This window comes from Zosterops lateralis (assembly GCF_965231275.1).
Source record: "Zosterops lateralis genome assembly, chromosome: 4".
Taxonomy (NCBI): Eukaryota; Metazoa; Chordata; class Aves; order Passeriformes; family Zosteropidae; genus Zosterops; species Zosterops lateralis.
This window is the reverse complement of record NC_139765.1, coordinates 71,402,798-71,426,465: the sequence shown is the minus strand read 5'-3', so window position 1 is coordinate 71,426,465 and position 23,668 is coordinate 71,402,798. Positions and strand designations below refer to the sequence as shown.

At 45.9% G+C, this 23,668-nt stretch overlaps 1 protein-coding gene across 1 annotated transcript in view; it reads left to right on the top strand.

Moving 5' to 3' along the window:
* The window catches only part of PLXNA4 (plexin A4), a 421,348-nt gene that overhangs the window by 337,273 nt on the left and 60,407 nt on the right, over positions 1 to 23,668 (top strand). Inside the window, exons 10-15 of the mRNA XM_083858928.1 lie at positions 3,337 to 3,433; positions 5,413 to 5,603; positions 10,245 to 10,396; positions 10,982 to 11,099; positions 17,362 to 17,498; positions 19,119 to 19,286. Of these exons, the coding sequence (XP_083715054.1) occupies positions 3,337 to 3,433; positions 5,413 to 5,603; positions 10,245 to 10,396; positions 10,982 to 11,099; positions 17,362 to 17,498; positions 19,119 to 19,286 (863 nt within the window). The remainder of the gene's footprint in view (positions 1 to 3,336; positions 3,434 to 5,412; positions 5,604 to 10,244; positions 10,397 to 10,981; positions 11,100 to 17,361; positions 17,499 to 19,118; positions 19,287 to 23,668) is intronic.

Below are 23,668 nucleotides of genomic sequence, written 5' to 3'. Positions count from 1 at the left end.
AATACCTATTGGACCTTGTCACTGTTCTTCAAACCCTGTATCTCTCTTTATTGGTAGCAAGCCAAATTGTCCCTCCAAAACCAGTCAGTATTTAGGAAGGAACCCAAAGGAAGTAAAGGTTTTTTTGGAAGTAAGGGGCTTTTTGGAGTGTTTCTAGCAGGGAGTCATGTTTTCTCAGACACCTGTGCTTGGCTTATCTTTTGTTTTCTGTAACATTTGTTATCTTGATATTTTTCTTTATTAAACCTTTTGCTTTACAAAACACCTCTGAAGAGCAGTCTTGCTGAAATTAATTTTTGCCACTGCACAGCAAAGGCTGGACCCTCAGATGTTGATGCATTTACAGGTGGTTCATTACACTGACCACGTGCTAACCTGTTATCAATTTACCCCCTCACATCCCTTTCCAGGTCTGGATGAAACTTGCTGGGTTAAAAAGTCTAATATGTGTCTGCCCCTGGTGCTGCAAGGGCAGATAAGGTCTAAAATCCCAGCTGAACTCTGGGATCTTCCATGGGAAGAAAGGCTGCAGGAGATTCCAGCTGCCTGTCCCTTGGCAGCCCTGCCTAAGCTCTGCTTCCAGCTAAATCCCAACACACCCACAAGGCTCTGCTGAGGCCCTTTCTAAGACTCATCTTCTGACTTTAAGATGACCAGTTATTCCATCTATATCCCATTTTTCCATTCCCAATCAGCATTTTCCAAGCGCTGTGCAAAGCAGGTTTTCCTGAGTGGCAGAAATTTAATTATTCACCACTTTTCAGGCATTCTCCTTCCCACTCCTGTCTCCCCATCCTTGCTCCCAGCTCCTCAGAGCTGGGGACAGCCAGTGGTGAGAGTCCAGACAGCTCTGCATCATCTTCAATCTTGCTGCCAGTGACACCCAAAAGTGTCACAAAAATGCAAATCCTGAATGAGACTGAGAGCTCTACTGCAAAGGACCTGGGCTGCTCTTTACATCCATGGAAACCACAAATACCCATAAATTCCCCCACAACTGGATCATAATCACAGCGTTTTGCAGATTAATGGCTAATTGTGTTTAGTCTGTGCAAAGGGGAATTACTGTGCAAGCAGCTCCCACTCTGCTGTAATGGACAGAAATCACCAGTTACCATTTACTCTGCAATTAGACAGCAATTAATGGATACAGGAAAACCCACCTGTAAAGCTCAGAGCTTTGGCATCTCTGTGGATAACCACAAGGGGATTTTAAGGGATGGGAGACCCTTTAGTGACTTTTTTTTGGCCCAGCCAAAGACCAGTTATATTTAACCTTGTGGTGGGGAAAATATTTTCCTTTCGAAGTGGGACTTTGTCCCGCTGTAGATCCCAGGAGGGTAAATCTTTATGTGCACTGTGGTCAGCAATAGCAGCAGGCACAAAATGTTTCTCCCCTTCTTTCTTGTTCCTTTCTGTCCTTTAATCAACCACCTCCTCTCCCACTGTGAGGATTTTTTGCCTTTTGGTGAAGTGTTGGGTGGAAGCTGCTGATGGAGGTGGGCAGTGGGGTGAACCCTGGGTGAACTGGCTTGAGATAAATCAAAATCCAGGTGAAAAAAAGTACTCAGCACCACGTGGAGGGGTCCTCCAGAGAGCAGCTTCCATTTCCTTCATTGGGGTCACCTCTGAGTCCCTGACTGTCCCTGACAAGAGTTTGTTTAAATCTGCCCAACTCTCTCAGACGTTTTTATTTTTGAAGTTTTTTAAGATGTATTTTCTGGAAACTGGATACTCCTTGCTCCAGCTGAAGCTTTTCTGGTTCTGAGTGGGGGAAAGTGATTTCCTCCTGGGGTTTACACATGTAACAAACTCTATCTGCTCCGTCCCCAAATGAGAATTGTTTGGGTTTTGGCAGCAATATGGCATTGTTGATTTACAGTCTGTTCATGATCTCCAGCAGTCCCCAGACTCTCTCCTGCAGCACTGCCCAGCCACTCCAATTTCAGAGCTGTTTGCATCAATTCCTCCTGCTGAAAAATAGTCCCCCGTTTGCCAGCATTGAATTTCATTTGGTTGATTTTGGCCCAGTTCTACAGTTTGTCAAGTTTGTTTTGAATTCTTAACCCTGCTGTTGGAGGTTCTTACACCCCCTCCAGAACAGTGTCATGAAATCATCCAGGTCAGTAGTGAAAATATTGAGTATTACCAGACTCAGGACAATATTTCTTTTGAAACGCCCTCCCTGCTTGACATGGAATTATCTGATTCTTTTTGTTTAATGGTTTTTGCATAAACCTTATGGTGGCCTTCCTTAGGTCATATTTCCCTGGTTTGTTTATGGAGATCTGCTGTAGGATAGTAGCAAACACTCTCCTAAAATCAGGATAAATCACATCTGCTGCCTCCCCTTTATCCACAAAGTCATTAAGCCTGTCAAAAAGGAAATTAGATTGGGTTGACACAATTTGTTCTTGACAAATCTGTGCTGGCTGATTTTTATCACCTTATCATCTCGCAGGTGCTTATAAATTGATTGTTTAATAATTTGATGTACTTTCTTTCTGGGAAGCCAAGTTAGTCTGACAGGTCTATAATTACACACTGGCTCCATTTTCCCCCTTTTTCAAGGGGTTTCCCTGATTTTGGGACCTCACTCAGCTTCCAAGAGTTCTTCAAGACATCCCCAGTGTAAATAACCTACACATTCACTCAGCACCTATGGAATACACAGCAGAGGCTCAGCTGGATGGAAGACCCAGAATGTGTTATTTACACCTTTAAGTTGCACTCAACTTGGAAAAATTCTTTTCAAAGCTGTGCTCAAAAAATGGATTTCAGAGTTCAGGCCCATCACATGCAAACTCACATCATGGAATGTTTTTTCTGATTGATAAGACAAGAGGGAGTGGCTTTAAGTTGAAGAAAGGTTGAGATCAGATGTAAGGAAGGAATTCTTGGCTGTGAGGCTCTGGTTGCCCAGAGAAGCTGTGGCTGCTCCTGGATCCCTGGAATGTCCAAGGCCAGGTTGGATGGGGCTTGGAGCAACCTGGGATGGTGGAAAGTGTCCCTGCCCATGGCAGGAGTGGAACTGGATGATCTTTAAGGTCCCTTCCATCCCCATTCTGGGATTCTGTGAATGTTCGTCCAATGGGTAAAGAGGCTTTTGTGAGGGGCATGGTTGGAGATCCACATTTTTGGGAGCATCCTATGGCTTTCTGGCAAGGTGCTGCTGATTAGGGCGGTGAGTGACAGCTCCATTTCTCTTGTTCTCCATGTTCAGCACCACCTCTTGCCTCATCCCATCCCCTCCCCACCTCCAGGCACTCTCTAAAGTCTGGAATTTTTTTTTTTACTTTTAATTTTTTTGGTTTGTTTCTCCTCTCCCAATTCCAGTACTCGTACGAAGGGATGGAGATTAACAGCCTGCCAGTGGAGCTGACAGTCGTGTGGAACGGGAATTTCAACATTGACAACCCAGCACAGAACAAAGGTAAAGAGTTATTTCAACTTGTCCTTGGAAGAGGTAACCTTAGCAACGGGCCCTGGCTCCCTGCACTTAACAAAGCTGCCACCGTCTCCCCGTGCTGCCTGCTGCACACTTGTTCCCTGCACTCTGCAAATTACCAATTTTTGGAGTGCTTTGTGCACCTCCCCTCTCTCATTCCACCTGAGAAAACGCAACTCTCCCTCCCACTTGTGTTGCTCTCCCTCTCTCCCCCTTCATCGTCCCCGCTTCTCTCCTCATCCTCATGTCTGGTTTTCACCCCCCTCCTTCTCCAGCTTGTTCTCCCCCCCACTCTTTATTTCTCCTGCAGTGATGCTCTTCAAGTTAACGTGCCAGGAGAGCGGGCTCTGTGCTCAGAGGCAATTTAGTAATGAGCAGGGGAAGGCAGAGGGGGGAAGCAGAAAGGCTGCAGCTCTCCAGTGAGACAATTCTGAGCAAAATGAAATGGTAACGATAAAAAAGGGATCTGAAAAACACCTGTGTTTAACCATCACTAATGGCACGGGTGTGATGTGCCCCTTGCAGAGGGGGCTGCACATCCAGAAATGGTCCTGAGGCAAGGCTGGGTGTTCCTGGGGATGGATGGTCCCTTCACATCTTCTTCCTTCTTGTCTTTTTCCACCCTGGAACCTTCCCCTCCCCTCAGCTGCCCTGAATTTGCAGCTCACACCTGTAGATTCTCTTCTTCTCACATCATCACCTCTCAGAAATTTCTCCCTCCTCCCTCTCTTTACCTTGTTGTGGACACTTCCCACACCTTCTCCCACTCCATCTGTCCCCATCAGGTGTTCCCATAGTGCTGTCACACTGTTCCACACCCACCCTCGAGCTGAGGGTGATGTCTTGAGAAGGCTGACCTGGAACAGAGACTAGATAGAGTTAAGAGAATAAAGTAGGTATTTATCAAAAGGCCTTTAGGATACACCTTGGGCAGGACAAGAGCCTGACAGTACACCCAAGGTGGACCCAAAATGGTCACAGAATGGATGACTGATCACAAAGTCTCAGACTTTTATAAGTTTTGGTCCATTTGCATATTGGGGTTTAATTGTCCAATTACAGCTTCAGGTTGTGAGGTCTCATCCTTCTTGTTTCTCTCTTCAGCCCACCCTTGTTTGTGCTTTTGGTGCTGAAAGTTGTCCTTGGTCTTCATCAGGGAAAGGATTTGTTTTGTTTCCCTGCTCTGTGCAGAGCTGAGTGACACTGAATGTGAGGCTTCAAAGTGGGAAGCAGACTGAATTTCTGGAGCAGAAGAAGGAGTAAAGGCAGGTTGTGAATCCCTGGACTCAGCCTCAAAATGAACCATTGTGTATTTACATTGACTAATACACTGTGTTATCTCTTGGGATTTCTAAGTGGGAAACCTGAGTGGGATCACCTTAACACAGAATTCTGGGGAGTTTCACACCTATGTTTAAGCTGTGGGTTGGCCAGGTCTAGAAAATTATTTTAGGGTGAAGAGCTGAGTCTGAGGTTGGTTGTTGGTGACACTTTATGACATTCAGTCTGCGACAAAGGAAGGCACTGAGCCCAAATCACTGCCCAAGCATCATTTCCTCCAATCTCCTGCTTGTAGTCCCTCACCATACTGAGAACACCATCCTCCCTTCTGCCCTCAGCTTCCAAAAAACCCCTTTGATGAAGAATGAACTAACAAATGAACTTTATTTCAAGGAGAACATCCATGCTTCCTCATTCCTTACCCTTGTGGAGAGTTTCCATCCTGCCTCTGGCTTCCAAAAACCCCTTTGATGAAGAATGAACTAACAAATAAACTTTATTTCAAGGAGAACTTCCATGTTCCCTCATTTCTCACCCTCATGGAGAGTTTCCATCCTGCCTCTGTCACGAGCAGCCCATAATCCTTTTTCCCCTATTGCTCCCACTGCCACCCCACACTCTCCTGTGCTGTCTGCATCTCTCAGATATTTTTTTATTATTATTTTATTTTGCCGTCCCTGCAGTTCACCTGTACAAGTGCGGGGCCATGCGGGACAGCTGCGGACTCTGCCTGAAAGCTGACCCCGACTTCGAGTGTGGCTGGTGCCAGGGGCAGAACCAGTGCACCCTGAGGCAGCACTGCCCAGCCCAGGACAGCCAGTGGCTGGAGCTCTCCAGCACCAAGGGCAAGTGCACCAACCCCAAGATCACGGATGTAAGTTGTGGCTCTGCAAGAAGCTGCTGGGATTCCCTTTCCTTGGTTTGTTGTCCTGGTTTGGGGTTGGGTTGGGGATGGGAAGGTCAGGGCTGGGTTCTGCTGGATCAGGGAAAGCCTCAGGGACTCTGGGGATGTGATGCTTTGGGAAGGCTGACCTGGAACAGGGACTGGACTGAGCTAGAGAATAAAGTAGATATTTATTAAAAGGCCTTTAGGATACACCTTGGGCAGGACAAGAGCCTGGCCAGGGATACACCCAAGGTGGACCCAAAACGGTCACAAAAAAATGGACAACTGGTCATGACATCTCCCACTTTTATAAGTTTTGGTCCATTTGCTTATTGGGATTTAATTGTCTAATCACAGCCTCAGATTTTGAAGTCCCATCCTTCTTGTTCCTCCCTTCATTCCACCCCTGTTTGTGCTTTTGGGCCTGAAAGTTGTCCTTGGTCTTCAGCAAGAAAGGATTTGTTTTGTCTCCCTGCTCTGTGAAGAGCTGAGTGACACTGAATGTGAGGCTCAGAACTGCACCCCTGGGCAGCACAGAATCTGAAAAACATGAAAGCTCAAACTTAAGGCATCATTTTCCTTCACCCACCACGGTGGGTGCTTCACAGGCAGGAACACAATTTCATGTGTCTAAAACCCAAGGGTGACCTTGGGTTAACACCCAAGGGTGTCAGGATTCCCACCATAATCCCCAAACACAGAGTGCTGGTGCAACCTGAGGAACCCCAGAGCACCTGAGCTGCCCAAAAAGGGCTGCCAGATGTGGCATCAAGCCCTTAGGAGACCTTGGCCTTCTAGAGGAGCAGCTGAAGGTGAGACAAAATGCTCTGGGGTATCTCCAATTGGTGTGAAGGTAAATCAAAGGAGCCCAAATGTCTCCTGGAGCAGCCTCTCTGGCCAGCCTGGAGGTGTTGAGTGATCCCAGAGAGGTTGGAGCTTTGCTGACAGGAGGTCAAGCAAAAGGGAAGGTGTAATTTATGTTTTCTGTCAGCATGACACAGACAAAGCCATGTCCAGAAAAATAGAACTACCCTCCACTGACTCCAGCAGGTTAAGCCCTTTTGTTTGTCCTGCCCCTGGCTGATGTTTTGAGGTGAGAAAAGTCTTCACAGAGCAAATAAAGCCCTGCACAGTTGTCAGGTGTGCCCTTGGAAGGCTCAAGGAGGAGACAGGAGCAAGCCTGGAGTAGGAAAAGTTGGGAACTGTCAAGATAAAGAGAATGAGGGCAGGGCTGGGGGAAGGACTTGCAGAATAATTTTGTTCTTCAGGAAGTTCTCTATTGACTGTGTTGACTTGGCCAAAGGAAAAGCTGGAGGGAAGGTTCAAAAAGGAAATAAGAGGATAGGACAACCATAAATACAAAGAGCAGAAGAAGGGAGAGAAGGCAGGGGATGAAAGTCAGGCCTTAAATCTAAAGGGATTTTTGCCTGCTGTCTTAGGATGCCTTTGCCATAATACCAGGCACATTTTCAGGGTCACAGCACAGGCAGCAGGACAGACCTGAGCCTTGAAAATGAGGGCTCCATCCCTCCCAGCTGCCTCCTGCCTGGAGCAGCTCTCAGTCCTCAGGCCTTATCCAACATGAGCACCCTTTCAATGTGCCCAGGGCCTGATTTACAAATGGGAAAAGCCAGGAGGGAAATGAGACAGGGAAAATATGGGGAAATGCAAAAAAGAAAATTCCAGCCTCCACAGTGGTGGTTTAACAGGTAGAATCAGGTGGGTTATTTTCCTAGAAAGCAAGAAAGGCTTTTTTAAAATAGTATTTGATTCAGATTCAAAAAGTGTGGCTGTTATGGAAGAGCTCTAAACCAATATCTGTGCTTGAACATTTTGGGAGAGCAAAGGCTGGGTTGAATCTGTTTTTTCCCAGATGTTACTGAAAAATAACCCCTTTTCCTGTGTTTTGATCCATCTCCCTGCTGTTCACCAGCTTTCAAAGCTCTCTCTCAGTTGAACAACTGGAATTCAGTTTATTCTGATGTTTATGGCTTATTCTCGTGTTTCCAAGATAAAGGTCTCTACTTTACCTGGATTTATCAGAGACTGGTAATTCTGACCCCACCTGAACCATCTGAAGCTGTGAAACCAAACCCAGACAGGCAGAAAACACAGCTACACCTGAAAATTCAAATTTGAGGCCTTGAAGATCACTTGGAGCTGGGGGAAACGTTTTTTAAAATATTTTCAGATTCTCAGACCTCGTGAAACAATGATAGGATTTGGTATGGGGCAGCTGATGGATGATCAACTAAAGCAGAAACAAAACACAAGGACCTGTCTGTGCAGAAGTTCTGAAGGTCCACCCACATTTCCCTGCCATCCTTTAACCCTAATCCTTCATCTCCAGCCTCTCTTTGAAGAGCAAAGCCCTCATTCTCCACCCTACCAGCCCCACAGGGGCCGTGCTTCAAATTCTGCTGGCATTTCCTCCAACAACTCTCTGAGCTCGAACAGATCATCACAACACTCACTCATGAAATATTCCAGCTGCCTGCTGCAATCCTAAGTAGCTCTTGGAAGGCCTTTTTCTGAGCCATTAGCATGGAAGTAATCTCAAGTGACTGGATATATATTGCAGCTAATGGTAGGTCTGGAGCTGTGGGGTGGGAGCATCCAGAGCCTGGAAAGGAGCCAGGGCTGGATCTCTGCAGGGAAGAGGAGGAACAACACGTGTACTCACACTTGTAGGGGCACTCAAACCCCCTCCAGCCCCCATCTCCCCATTGCTGTACCAGCTCTGGCATTTAAAGAGCCACTCAGGGAAATTAAAGGACTCAGAGACTCGCTGAGCCACAAAAAACTCCTTTAGGAGTGACAAGCAGCAGCTCATACAAGCAGAGATTGGAAACTGGGATGCAGCTCTGGGTCTTCCAGAGGAAGCTGAGGCTTCCTGGCAGCTTTTGTTTCCCTGCCTGGATTTTCCTCTCCAAAACTGACAGGTCTCATGCCACATTTTTCACTTGTGATAGAACAGGCTCCTCCTCTCCTGCTGTGAAAACAACCTGGTAACACCCTCCTCTTGGTTAAATCTCTGGCAGATCTACAAAATAGGGTTAAAGCATCTTCCATGTGAAACTGGGAGAATCCCAGGCCCTCCTGATTTAAAGAAATAAGTGGGTTTTGATGCTGGCCTTTCCAAATTAAATATTTCCCAGGGAAGGATTCAGTGGTCCTGTGATGGCTTTGCTCTAGGAAGTTTCCTGCTGATGCTTTTTGAGTCACAGCAAGAATTTTTCAAAATCTTGTGCTTTAGACATATTTCCCTTTTCTTTTTCCTTTTGCTTTCCTTTTTCCTTTCCCTTTCTTTTTTCTTCACTGGAAAACCACCACAAATATCTCCTGGTTCCCTGTAGAGCCAGAGAAAAGTCACAATCACCGAGGAGTTGGTTCACAACACTTAAAATTAACACCCTAAAGTTAATATCCTAAAATTAAATATCCCCTGGAGGTGCCTGGCTCTCCCTTCTTTTATTAAAGATGGCCCTTCTAAAAATCACCCTTTGGGTGGGAATTACACCAACTCTGGTGCCAGGGAAGTGCTCAGGAGCAGCTCTGCTCATTCCAGTGCCTCGCCTTTCCCTGCCAGCCCAACTGCTCCTGCAGGGCAGGGCTGCCAGCCCCAGATTCCCACCTGGCAGAGCCAGGGGCAGTGGGTATGGACCTGAGACAGGGAATTCCCCCTGGCTCACTGCAGGGAGAGCTGTGCCAGCGCTGGCAGATGGCAGCTGTGGTATCCTGAGCGGGCAGAAGGGCGGGGGAATGGCAAAGTGGGCACAGCAAGGAATTGGAAGGGCAGAATGGAGATAATTAAGGGCCAGCCCCTTGATTCTGGTGTTGTTGCAGTGCTCAGGTGTTGCAGCGTGGTTTTGGTAGTAATTTTATCCTTAGTAGTTTGTTTTGTACCCACCTGTCGCTAGAGGACACAAAATGAAGGACTCACATGCAGTCAGTGGTCAGGGCAAAAAAAGAGGGGCAGTTTATTTTTTACCTCAATTTACACAGATTTTGGACAATGACCATGAATTGGACAAATGAAGTTGACACCTCTTCAACCACACTGGTCAAACTAGAAGTTTATCAATTGTCCCTCTTCCAGAGAGGAATGTAAACAAGAAGAACAATTTACAAAATATTACTTTTGTTGACATGAAAGTCCATGAGAAACTCCACTACAAAAATGCAAACATCAGAAGGCTGAAAAAGATCAGGACAACACCCCCCCAGTAGTATTGGTTTAGTCCTGGTGTCTGTTATACCCTAAGACCTGCCCCTTGTCCAAGAATATTCTCTGTTACTCCCCTGTCATAGTAGGACACAAAATAAAGATGCTTGACTCCAGTCAGGAGGCAGCAAAAATTAGAAGTTTTATTTACAATTTATTCAGCTTTTTTATAACATGCTGCGCTAAAAAGACACTTTACTGGTCCATAGGACTGAGACTTCTCCCATTGGCTAAGTAACAGAAATAGCAAACAAGACTTGTTGTTATTTGCTGTTATTTGTTGTTATTTGGGAAAGGAATATTGTTTACACGAGGTTGTTTTTGAGAAAAAGAAAACTGTTGAGCCTGAGAGGATTCTGGTGCCTGGTTTGACTGTTCTCTGTTTTCTTGGCTTGTTTCCCCAGATCAACCCTGTGACAGGCCCTCGTGAGGGAGGGACCAAGGTGACCATCCGTGGGGAGAACCTGGGGCTGGAATTCCGGGATATCGCGTCCCACGTCAAGGTGGCCGGCGTGGAGTGCAAGCCGCTGGTGGAAGGGTACATCCCAGCAGAGCAGTAAGTGGGGTGTGTGGCAGAGCAAAGGCCACAGCACACCTAATGACATTCCTACCTGTAGGGCCTTCCAAGGAATCCATCTCAAACTGGGAATTGAGGGATGGAAGAGGACATTCCTCACGTATAGATCCATTTATTTAATAATCCAGTTATTAGTGTGTTTGGATTGCATGTCGAGGTGATCCTCGTGGAAAATGCCCTGAAGTTATCCTGGTTTTCACCAAGCAAGGTGTTCAATTCCAGTTTGGAAGGCAGCAATCCTGAAAAACCTCTTGCTAAATGCAGGAGTGATGATTAAACCTTAGAGCTGCCTCCATGCCAGGCTGGAGCTGAGAGGGATGGAGCCAGACCTCAACACAACATTTCTGTGTGTATTTAAGTGGATTTACACCACCCCAGCACTTGTCCCAGCAAAAAGCCACCACTTTCTAAAGAATAACTTAATCCACAAATTGTATTCTGGATGGGACAGAAGAGGGTGGGTCAATCTACAGTCCATTCCCCAGCACTGTGGGCTCTTCGCTCCAATTTCATTTTACTAAACCATCCCTCAAACTCTGCTCCTGGTTGGTATTTTCCCCTCAGGATCGTGTGTGAGATGGGGGAGGCCAAGCCCAGCCAGCATGCCGGATTTGTGGAAATCTGCGTGGCCGAGTGCAAGCCTGAGTTCATGGCCAGGTCTTCTCAGCTCTACTACTTCATGGTAAGATCCTGAAAAAAAAATTCTCCTTGGCCCTGAACTCCTTGGCCTTGGTCCTCTTTGCTCCCTCTGTCCATTGTCCTTCACCAGGTTGAGCCTCTGAGCTCTTCGCTGCCATTCTGGGTGCACCAAATTGTTCATTCCTTTTCCTTTCAACATCTTGTTCCCAGCAAAAATAGCCGGTCTAATTAAAGTTTTAACAACCTAATAATAGTCCAGATTATTAGTCCGGTTACAGTTCCATGGAGCCACGGTCCAAATTAATACAGAAAATTCTCATTAATAGTTAAAAGTGCTGTACAGACAAGAAAAAAAGAGAGCTAAAAAAGGGGAAAATTTCCTTAGTATCTTAATTTTCTGGGGAGTGTGATGCTCCTGCTACCAACACCCCTCTGGTTGGAGCCACCAGTGTCCTCCAGATGAAGCTTGGGGGTTGTCACTACTCATTACAACCCCCTGATGTTCAGCAGCATGAGTGTGGTGGTCTCAATTGGGTTGCTTTCTCTTCCCTCTTGGATTCTCCCAGATGTTTACTCATCCCACCCACACCAGGAGCACTGGGGTCAGGACAGATCCAGCTCAGGCTGCTGGTGAGCTGTAGGATGTGGCTGGGGCTCAGTGTTGGTAGGCAACTATTTTGGATGCTCCACGATGAAACAAGAGACACCTGCAAGCTTCAGCTTCAGTTCAAGTGCAAACACATGTTGTACACTCAATCTGTGCTTTTTTCCTCCCTTCTGATGATGTTCCTTGTCCAAGAGACCTGATTATTCCTCCAAGGCCCCTTGCTGGGGACATGCAAGCGTTGTCTGGCCTTGATCTGTTCAGATCTGTGCAGGTTTGAGATGAGAGGGTCCCTTTGTTCCCATCAAAAGCTCTCGACTCTTGCAAGAGAATGGGTCTCTTCTGAAATTATTCACATAATGCCTGAGCATTTCTTTGTGGTAAAGGGAACTTGTAATGAATGCAAATGTCTTGGATTCCCCCCTCGAGCTACAGAGATCCCTCTGTTCTCCGCATTTTCCGATGTCACTCAGGTGTTGCGGTGGCGGGGGCAGAGAAACACCTTGAGAGAAAGCCCCTACCAGGCGGCCAGAAGGGCTCTTTCTAGGACATTACACTCCAACGTGTCACCTCTGCTACTCTTGGAATTACTGTCTGCTTTTGATCATCCGTGTCCATCCGTGACAGCTTTTCCCTCTGCCTGCCGCCTTCCCGCCTGCCAGGGCACGAGCACGGGTTTTCTCTGTTGAATACCTTGATACATTCGTGCTAGACAGAAAAAAACCAACAACCAAAAAACACAGACACTCTCCAGCCTGCCCATCATATTCCCTCTCCCGTGTCCCGTGCTTTCACAGTAGGAGCTGAGTTTTTTTGGCTTCCTCGGGTTTTTCTGCCAGGAGGGCAGGGATGCTGTTGCGGGAATCTCGACGTACCTTGGCATCCTGCAGCAGTGCGTGGCAGCTTGAAGGGAAAGAAGATGTTTGAAAACCATAGAAAGGCATCACCTGGGAGATAAATGTCACCTCCTGGCTCATAGCAAATCTTCTGGAAAATTGCTTTTTTGAGAGGTTTGAAGGAAAACTTGGTCAAAGTTGGCCAATTGGTTCAGCCTTTCCCTGTCGTGCAAGGATTCAAAGAGATGATGGTTTGGACTCAAGAGAGTATTTAATTTCAGTGTTTTAAGAAAGAGGTGGCTTCGTTTAGGGATGCCAGAATGGTTCTTCTCCACCTTTCTAAGCAGGACTTTTAAATTCAAATAGCTGCTCATTTGTTTTAAACTCATCTGCGATCAAAACCTGCAAATTGCATTAGAAAGTACAATAAGCCAAGAGGGAAACAAAGCTGAAATGAAATTTATGATGATCTAAATGAAATATACTTTTTCTACAGTTACTCATTTTCTTGCTGTGATTATTGCCCCAGTCTTTCAATGAAAAAAAAAAATTCCATTCACTTCTCAAATTGGGTGCTGAAGAAAGTTTACCTTAATTCTGGCTTTGGATGAAAATTTGTGTCTCAGTGCAGGTGCTGTGGGCTACTCGACTTTTTTTCTGAGTCTGCTCCTAAAATCCTTGTTTTGGAGAACATTTCCCACCCATCCCTTTAAACTTTTCCCCTCTTCCTGCTGCCATGGGACCTCTAGAAAGGAAACCCAGGTGCACAAGGTGTGTTTGAGCCACATCTTGCCCCTCCTGTGTTCCCACGAGGAATGGAATGGGAACCAAGGTCTTGAAAAGCTCCATGGAGGGCAGTGTAGATCCAGCTCTGATGGTGCTTCTCTGTGGAAAACCTGTGTGCAGGAGATGCTGGAGGAAAGAAAAGGCTGGAGAGCTGAGGAAGAAGTTAAAATCCTAGAAAATGCAGAAAATTTCCTGTACTTTTCCCCTTATTGTCACTCTCCAGCCTATCACCGATCCACAAGACCCTATTTGCATTTTCCATCACCTTCCACCAGTGAGGAAATGGTGAATAGTCTGGAGCTTTGCTGTGAACGTGCTGTGCAATGCTCATGAAAGCCACTGTGAATAATTAACGGTTGATCACAACTTAGAAAGCTGAGCCACAAACCCATTTGTAAGTGTCTTGGTTTGGCAAGACAGGTGTCTGCCAGGGAAAGCTGGAGCTCCCCTTGGAATGGAAAATGTAAACCCTCTCCCTCCAAATTATTGTAATTTTGCAATTAGAGGCTTTCAGGCAAAGATATGGGAATAGGAATAACAGTCCTTTACTAGGAATATAAAAAAAACCCCAAATGTAGTAGTACAAAAAACCAAGCAAACAAACAAACAAAAATCCAAGAAACCCTGACAGAGTCAGAATACAACTTAATATCCTGTTGGTCAGGGTGTTGAGAGCAGTACAAATAAATCCTCCTGGAGTAACAGAAGTGGTTCTGTTAGAGCAGAGATGATCCTGTAGAAGGGTCCAGTGGTGCTGAGATGGGTCTGGTTTTCCTCTGGGAATCCAGTGCAGACAGGCTGTGCTGGTGTCCCAAATCTCAGCTTTTCTCCAGGTGGGAATGCTGGGCTCCTCCCCCTGGGTGGAGCATCTCCCCGTGGGATGATGGAATTGGATCAGCCCTGCTGTGAGCCTCGATGGCCCATGGACAGGAGATTCCCCTGGAGGGAGGATGGATCATGGAAGATCCATCATTAAGATCATTAAGAGAAGACATTATGAGGAATGGGTTATACAAGAGGTAAAGAAAACACCTCCCCAGCCAGTTTCAACAGATGGAAAATAGAATACAACTTTTGGTCATATATTGCAACCCAGGACAGCGAGATTGGCTCCAGACACAGCAGTGCTTTGTCAAGGAGCATTCCTGGTGTGGGCTGTGAGGATCCTCAAAAGGTCATGGCTGCTTTATCCACCCCAAGGAGAGGGCAGGGCACCCACACAGGGGTGGGACAAAGGTCTTTTGGGTCTTTAACTCAAATCTTCCTGTATTTATGAATCAGATGCTGCTGCAGTGCTGCTGTGTAGGCTTTGGGCACCAGGTTTGGCCAATCCCAACCCATTTTCTCCCTGGTCACCTCCCAGCATCAGCCACCATGGCCAGCAGGAATTTGTACTGGTGGGGGTGTCCATCAATAAGGGAGTTGCCATCAGAGTTTAAGGTGGTACCCAAAATATAAAGGGACAGTACTTAAATACATCCTTTGCAATTCCATACTCTTCCTGTGGTTTTTATCCCAGTAAAAGAGAATGGAAGAGAATATTCCCAGGAAATCACACTCCAGGCTTGGAAAATGTCTGGAATGCTGCCCAATGGTCAACAGTGGCTGAACATGAGGCCAGGTGTGTCCAGGTGGCTAAGAAACCAACGGCACCTGGATTGTATCAGGAATAGTGTGGCCAGCAAGACCAGGGCAGTGCCCACTCCACTGTGCTGGGCACTGCTGAGGCCCCACCTCAAATCCTGAATCCAGTTTTGAGCCACTCAGGGAAAGGAACAGAGCTGGGAAAGGGTCTGGAGGTGCTGAGGGAGCTGGAAAGGGGCTGAGCCTGGAGAAAAGGAGGCTCAGGGAGGACCTTGTGGCATTGCACAAGTCCCTGACAGGAGGGGATAGTCAGGGAGGTATTTGGGGTCTAATCCCAGGGAACAGGGACAGGAGGAGAGGGAACAGCCTCAGCCTGGGCCAGGGGAGGCTCAGGGTGGATATCAGGAAAAATTCCTGATGAAAATGTTGCCAAGCACTGGCACAGGCTGCCCATGGAAGTGGTGGAATAATTGTCCCTGGAAGTGTTGAAGGTGCTTAGAGAAGGGCTTTAGTGGTGGCCTTGCCAGTGCTGGGTTAATGCTTGGATTTGCTGATCCTAGGGGTCCTTTCCAACATCAAAAATTCCATGATTCTAGGTATAAAACCAGCTTCCAAACCACCAGGTGAAAAACCAGTCAGGTTTAAACACAATAAGTGCCCGGCTCTGACAATAGATCCTTCTAAAGAGCTGTAAGTCTGATTTTCATGTTCTGCCCTTCCTCTAAGAGCTGCATTTTTGAATAGGAACAAAATGGAAAAATGGAAATCTTGCCGCTGTTTTTCAAAATGATTAAACCAGAGGGGCCTGGGAGCAGAGGTGGCTCTGTGTGTATGAGAGTGGGAGCTGTGGTGTGTGTCAGGTGGTTTTATAAACACGGATTAATGGTCTCCAAAGCTCAATAAGGTGACTGCGTGATGTACCTGCTCGCTCAGAGGAGCTGAGAGCTTCAAGCACTTGTGTCATCATTCTTAAAGAGAAGGGGGGAAGAAATAATCTTCATTTAAATGCATATAGTAGCTTTTCACTTGGGACTGAATGGAAAGTTTTTCTATTAAAATGCAAATGAAAGAATAAACTGTAACTCCAAATTTCTCCCTGAATATTGATGCCTCCTCTCTGCATTGTGGTAACATGGTGATCTGTGCCTTCAGAGCACGAGTATTTTATCTTGATTTGGGGAAGAAGGGAGTGTAGCAGGGGAAGAAAAAGAGTTTTGAGATTTGGGGCCTCTAAAGGAATTGTGCCCCTTTTTGATATATTTATATAGGCTGGGAAAAGAGGCTCAGAAAATCAGCAGGGAAAGGGAGAAGGTGTTCAGGTGGGCAGTGCTGCTTTTGTGGCTGTGGCATTTCAGAGGACACCTCGACAGGAGCACCACCATCACAGGTGGTCAGTGCAGGACAGCTCGGGGCTGTCTCAACATTGAGATCAGATAAGAGGAAGATTTAGGGTCATGTGTGGGCATTTTGCACAAGGGTAGGTTCAGGCTGGACATCAGGAGGAATTTCTTCGTGGAAAGGGTTGTTGAACATGGGAATTGCACCAGGAGGGGATGGAATTCCATCCCCAGAGGTGTTCAAAGAACAGCTGGATGTGCTCTGCTGTGGTTGTCAAGGTGAGGATCAGTCACAGGTCAGACTTGGTGATCTTGGAGGCTTTCTCCAACCTCAGTGGTTCTGGGATCCTGTGTGGGAGAGGCAAGAACAAACTCAGATGTTCTGCTGAGCCACAGCTCTCCTCCATCCAAGGGAGAATGGCTTCCCACTGCCAGAGGTCAGGGTTAGATGAAATATTGGGAAGGAATTGCTCCCTGTGAGGGTGGTAAGGACAGAGAAGTTGTGCCTCACCCCTGGAAGTGACCAAGGCCAGGTTGGACAGGGCTTGGAGCAACCTGGGACAGTGAAAGGTGTCCCTGCCTGTGGCTGGGGATGGGACTGGGTGATCTTTAAGGTCCTTTCCAACCCAAACCATTCTGTGATTCTGAGAATCACTCAAGTTGAATGATCTTTTCAAAACCAAACAGTTTCCATAATTTGTGAACTCCACAGTTTGGAGGTGGAGAACTCCCATTAAGATCCAATCAAACCAGTTCACTCCCTGAGTTCTCCTGCAGAGCTGGGATTGTGTGACAGCAAACAGACCCCTGGGCTGTGCCAAACAAGCAGTGGAGATGAGAGATTGTGACCCAAGGTGGTCCAAGCATGGACCTCTCTTAGTAGAAGTATTTCTGAGTGGATACAAGGGCAGATCTCGTTTTGGAGGGGTGAGAACAGACTGGGGTTGGGTCTGAACTCATCCCACCAAACCTGGCATCTGAGCAGAGGGTCTCTGACAGGGGTTGGTGTCACCCCAGGTTCCTTTATCAGCCAGAAGACATGACCAACTTCAGCGGTCCTGATTAATCCTTGGGAGTGCCTCCCTCTCCCCCTAACAGGAGAGGGAAGGTCCCTCTGCTCCTCTGCTGTGTTTCCAACACCTCCCTTTGCCTCCACAGACTCTGACCCTTTCTGACCTGAAGCCGAAGCGAGGACCAGTGTCGGGTGGCACCCAGGTGACAATCACAGGCAACAACCTCAACGCTGGCAGCAACGTCATCGTGACCTTTGGGCGACAGCCCTGCCTCTTCTACAGGTACAGATGGGCCCTTCAAGCTGCTCCTGCCTGAGTGTGAAGGATTAAATGCCAATTAAAGTCAGGAAACCTCTCCTGCAGCCCTGACACCTTGTTCCCTCAAAGTGCCTCCTTTGCTTGTGGCCATGTCTGTGCAGCAAAGGGACTTGTGCATTCTGCACCAAGCACAGCCTTGCTTTGGCCACGTTTTGGGGAGAGAAAATAGGATTTATTTCATTGTTTTGACCGGTATTTGATGTGCTTTTTTCCCGTGGCCTCTTGTCAAATTTCAGTACAATTCTCCACGCTCCTGTGGTCTGCTCCTTGCTCTGGGAGTGCGTCGTTTAAAAGATTCATTTTCATGGCCCTGCTTTAGTAGAGGTGACAAAGAAAATCTGACAACATCAGTTCCAAGCACTAAACCACCTCCCTTTTATCCCAGAATAGTCCTGTAGTGCTAAGAAATGGATGATTTGCAACATTTCAGCTCCGTGTTGGCTCTTGTTCAATGGCGCTTCAGAGAGGCTTAATGTCAGTGTTACCTGCTGGATGTTCCCTGATCCCTGTGAGAATGAGCCTGAATCCCATTCCCAGGGGCTCCCGCAGCTCAAAACTACCCAGGGCAACACATTCTGCTGCCAGCAGCGATGGGGGCTGAAGATGAAGTTGGCACATTTCTCCCAAATATGTCCTTGGCAGAGGAAGAGCTCATTCACAGGAGACCTGGGAGCACTGCCCTGGGGCAATGCCCTTCCCTCTCCTGGCTGTGGGGATCCTCTTTAGCAGCCTGTCATGACTGTGGAGCGATCCAGCATCCCAAATTCGGCAGGGTGAAGTCACAATCTGTGATTTGAAATGCCAAATGGGAGCTACAGCTGCTTGGAGATGCTCACTGAAGATGGGGAATTTTAGGAGGGGTTGGGTGCTGTCTTTTGGGGGAATTTAGAGGGCACCTGGAGGGTGCAGTCATTGAAGGTGACTTACACCCCCATTTTTTTATCCATCCCATAAGAGGATGTTGCATCACAAATCACAGGACTGGGAAGATTGAGAATTTTTGGTGCCTGGGTTTTTGACTCAATTTGAAAGGAATGCAGACCTGGAATTGGTTTTGAGCTTTCCAAAAAGGAAAGATTTATACAGAATCCTCTTTAAATATAATCATAAAATGCTTCCCACTGTATTAGCACTTCCAGAGGTCCAAGGCATGCTGCAAACTGCACTTAAGCAAGACTTACAGTCCTAATGCAAAGCAAACTTTATGATCCCAGACTGCAGAGCTGAGGTGCAAACACCCCTTTTATGAGCTGCTGCTGCACATGTCTGCAGGCAGGAAGGAGACATCCATCAAATATTTAATCACAGAGAAATCCTTCTGGAGAGAGGCCTGGTTTGGACTGCCCTTGGGGTTCAGATTTTATTCTGAGTCCTGAGACATGAGGGCTCTTGTGGTTTTATTTAAACCAGTGAAAAGGCACTTCCTCAGTCACTGTTACAGGAACATAAATGGTTCACACTGAGTTTCACCTCCTCAATACACAGATTTGGGCCACAGGACATAAGAACAAACAGTTGGGCTCTTTTTGGCACCATTTTGCTGGTGGCAGCACCTGGTTCACGTTTACTTTCTCCTCCTCCCAGGAGATCCACCAAGCACATTGTCTGTAACACCACGGCCTCCTACGAGGGCTTTGAGAAGGTGAAGGTGTCTGTGAGAGTGGACAAGGCCAAGATCCATCAGGAGCTGCACTATGAGTATGTAGAGGATCCCACCATCCTGAGGATCGAGCCTGAGTGGAGCATCTTCAGGTGAGCATCCCAGGGGAACCCTCTCCCAATTCTATGTTTGAATTTTTTAAAAAATTCTGCTCTGCTAACTTTGGTCCTTGGTGCAGAAAACTCATTTCCAAGCACTGTGTCCACCAAGAATTTGTGCAGAGATACTTCCCAGAGCCAATAGATCCTTCAGGATGGATTAGAGTGAAACTACACTATATTCACTATATACACTATAAACTACACTATTTATATACAGTGTATATGAAAAATATAAATATAAATATAAATATAAATATAAATATAAATATAAATATAAATATAAATATAAATATAAATATGTGTGTTTATTTTTGAAGAATTTGGTTGCAGGGAAAAGCAGCCACACAGCCTTTTTTCTTGCTGTTATCTCTGGCAATCTGAAAATATAAAAGCCTAAAAATATCACGTTAAAAAATGTGTAAGACAGAAAAGGAAAGGATGAGAGTAGAAAGTTTGCACAACTCATAGGAGCCACAAAACTTGGTCATTGCAGTTTTGATATCTGTTGGTTGAAGTGATGGTCACAGACTGGATCCATCAGGTGACAAGGGGCATCCCAAAGAAAGGATGAAGAAAATCCCCAGAACACAACCTCTGTTGGGTTTATACTCAGGTTCAGCTGGGAGTTTCTCACTGGATGATGGAAAGCTGTGGATCAGGGACACCTGGATGATGGAATCATGAGTTTTTGACACCTAGGTCAACACAGCAGCCTCTTGCACCAGCCCAGCTGGCTCCATTGTGCCCCATCAGCAGCTGAGCACCTTCAGGCTCTGTGTGAAAGTCCCTTGGGCAGGGGAATTATCACACCTGAGTTCACTGGATGAACACAGAGACAAAATTCCCACCTTCCAGGGCTCTTTCCTTCCCTGGCCCAACACCAGCTGCACCCTGAGCTGGGCTGTTCTGGCCCCTGGGTGGGTGCTTTGCTCATCAGCAGCTTCTCCTGAGTGTTTGAGCCACCAGCCCCCCAGTGTCTCTTCTGGTATCACATCCTTCTCCCTAGACCTGGGAGGACTGGACAATATTATCCCATTTATCTTGTCTCAAGTTCCCTCCACACTCCAAATTCTGTTTGTAGGTGTATTTGGGGAGGAGTGGCTTTGGTGGTCACAGACGAGCAGCTGCTGCTTTGTAGTTTGTTACAGTGGGCAAAATCCTTTCCGTGATTTTAGCAATATTTAAGCCATGAACCATTTCATTCACTCACAGTTTGCAAGCTGCAATTCCTACATTTCCCCCAGCCTTTGTGGTCTTGAAATTTCTACGTTTCCCACAGCCCTCATAGACCTGAAATTTCCCTACATTTCCCCCAGCCTTCATGGACTTGAAATTTCTACATTTCACCCAACCTTCATGGACTTGAAATTCCTACATTTCACTGAACCTTCATATACTTGAAATTCCTACATTTCCCACAGCCCTCATGGACCTGAAATTTCTGTATTTCTCCATCCTTCCTGAACCTGAAATTTCTGTATTTCCCCTAGCCTTCATAGACTTGAAATTCCTACATTTCCCCCAGCTCTCATGGACTTGATGGCTCAGGACTAAGCACAGCCTGTTTGGCCATGGTGCCTGACAGCCCCAGGCTCTGTCCCAAGATAAAACACAAAGGGAGCCCTCCTCCCTGCCCTATCCCAGAGCATTTCTCCTCGTTAGGGATCCCTTTTTCTCTCCACCCCCTTGATGCTGCTTTGGTGAATTCACAGGGTTCACATTGAAGGTGCCTGAGAGCAGCGTTTGCCCTGGTTGTGGAAAGCATCAAAGTGATGCCCAAACTCTCAGAAGCCTGGAGAAAAGGCCTCAGGAAGGGAGAAATTGGTCATTAAATGTGCTGATATTTCCTTGAAAAGATACAAAATAAGAAATCTTAGTCTCCTCTCATTCATTCCACGGCAGCTCTCTGCTCCCCTGTCAAACTGGACTGATTGGAGTCCCTGGGGATTAAGAGCAGGGCTTGTAAATCCCCCCCAGTTCAGCTCCCATCTCAGAGATGTTTTCACAAATCAATTAGTGCCTTTAATTACCGTGAGGGAATTTACTGATTTAGCCGGGTTGAGCCTCTCTGCACGTTGGGCTTGAAGCTTTAGCGTCGGGATTTTTCCATTTGGGGCTTTTATTTTCAGTCAGAGTCCAGGTTATCAGTGAAATGAGAAATCACTTTGCTAAAAGTGAGTTCAGTACTGCTTAAAAGGTGCAAGATTGACAAGCTAGGAGAGTGAATTCCTGAATATCCCCTGGAAAGCTGCAGCACAGGGACCTTCCCCCATCTGGCCTCAGGTGTGGCTGGGAGGTGAGGAGTTCTCCACAACCTGCTTGTTCCTTGGTTTCCCTGCTGAAACTGCCAGACAGAGGTGAAGGAGCAGCCAAGGAGATGCCTCAAGTGTGTCAGCAAAGTTTTGCCCAGCCTGGAGCTGCAGGGACTTTGTGTCCCATGGCTGGATGGATGGGAGCTCCCATCCTAAATCCCAGAATAAGGGAAATAAGGGTGGAAATAAGGAAAAAATGAGGTAGATGATTGTTTAGGGGTACTGGATTATTTGTGGGGCTGTGTAGCTGATGGGATGGATGGCTAAGACTGCACTTTTCTCATCACTCATGAAATTATTAAGGCTGGAAATGACTTCTTAGATAATTGACTCCAAATCTTAACCCAGCACTGACATGTTCACCACCAAAATGCATCCCCAAGTGATGATCCACACAAATTCTAAACACTTCCAGGGATGATTTGAGCATTTCCAGTGATGGAGCATTTTTTTGGGGTACAACCCTTTGCTTTCTTCATCTGAAATCAGGAACCATCAAATTGAGCATTAACAGATGCCCCATTTTAACCAGACCTACCCCATTTCATCCTCCTTCTTGAGCACTTTTGAGTCACTCCAAAGGTCCATAACCCTGGAGAGAGAAGATGGGATATCCAGGATTACCACAGGAGTTTGGGGTTTTAGGGACAGTTTTAGGTGCTATAACTGTGGGGCTGAGCTGTTCCCAGGCAGAGATGATTGACACTAAACCAGCTTTGCAAAACCAGTGAATGAATGTACCAAGCCTGGCTAAAAACCTTTTTAAGGGCTATTTTTCAAGACAATAAAGAAAAGATTACTGCTAATTTACTTCCATAGCCAAAAAAAAGGAAAAAAAACCAAAAAAGAGTCATGCTGGGCTGGCAAGTAAATAAAATTCTATGAGGCTCCATTAATACTTTTTGATCTGGGTTTGATTTGAGTTACATCCAGCAATTACCTGAGTCTGCAGGCAGAAAATGATACTCAGGGTCTTTGGGGGCAATAAGCACTTAAATTCTGAGAGCTTTTGGCTCCTCTGTTATTTTGCTGGGCAGCAGCAGGTCTCCAGGCTCTGCTCCCACCTGGCTGTGCATCCAAAAACAGGCACAAATGCCAGTGGCTGGTGGTTTTCAAGGCAAGAAACAGTTTTATTTACTTTATTTTCGAGCCAAAGAGGGTTTGGGGGTGATTTTAAGTCTTCAGCAAACAAAAAAAAAATGCTTTACCTTTTTTTCTTTCCCTCTCTCAGGTCAGGGGCTGTAGCTGTGTTTATTACCTGTGGTCTGAGCCTGCAAGCTCAGATTCCAACCCAAACAGAGGGTTTTTAACACATGGGTTTAAAACTGTGTGCACAGATTTGGTTGATTAAATAAAAGGATTTGTGTGGTTTATGTAGACACACATACCTGTAGGTGTGTTCACACATTGGATTTTTGTAGAACACGTAAAAGTCTCAGCTGGGTAAGGATAAAAAATCCTTTCTAGTTTGAATCAACAGAGATTAATTATATCAGTAATTATATTATTATTATATAATATAATAATATATAATATAATAATATATTTTATAATGTATAAATATATTTTCTATAATTAGTAATAATTATTATTATATTTAGTTATAGCAAATATCATAATAATTATCTTAAAATATTATATAAATAATAAATAAATATATAGATGAATAATATATGTATTATATAGAATAAAAATTATATATATATATATAATAGCAATAAAATTAATATTTTTATTAGTCATCTAAAGGGTCAGGGCCAAAATTCAGAAAATTCAGGACAGTTAAGAAAGAACAATTCAGTTTATACACTTTTGGGTTTTGAAGAATGAGCTTTTCTTGGATGATGTCTGGAATCTTTACAGGGAAGCAGAATTTTGGAGAGAGGGTATTTTTTTCTGTAAGACAGGGAAGGGAAGGTCTCTTGTGTGCAGATGTGTGACTTCAGCAGGATCCCTTGTGCATCCAAAAAAAACCCCCATCCAGATCTTATGGAAACAGCAAAATGTGGGTTTGCCCAGTAAAATTTCCCATTAGCAATTTCCCGTCATAGCTGATGATTT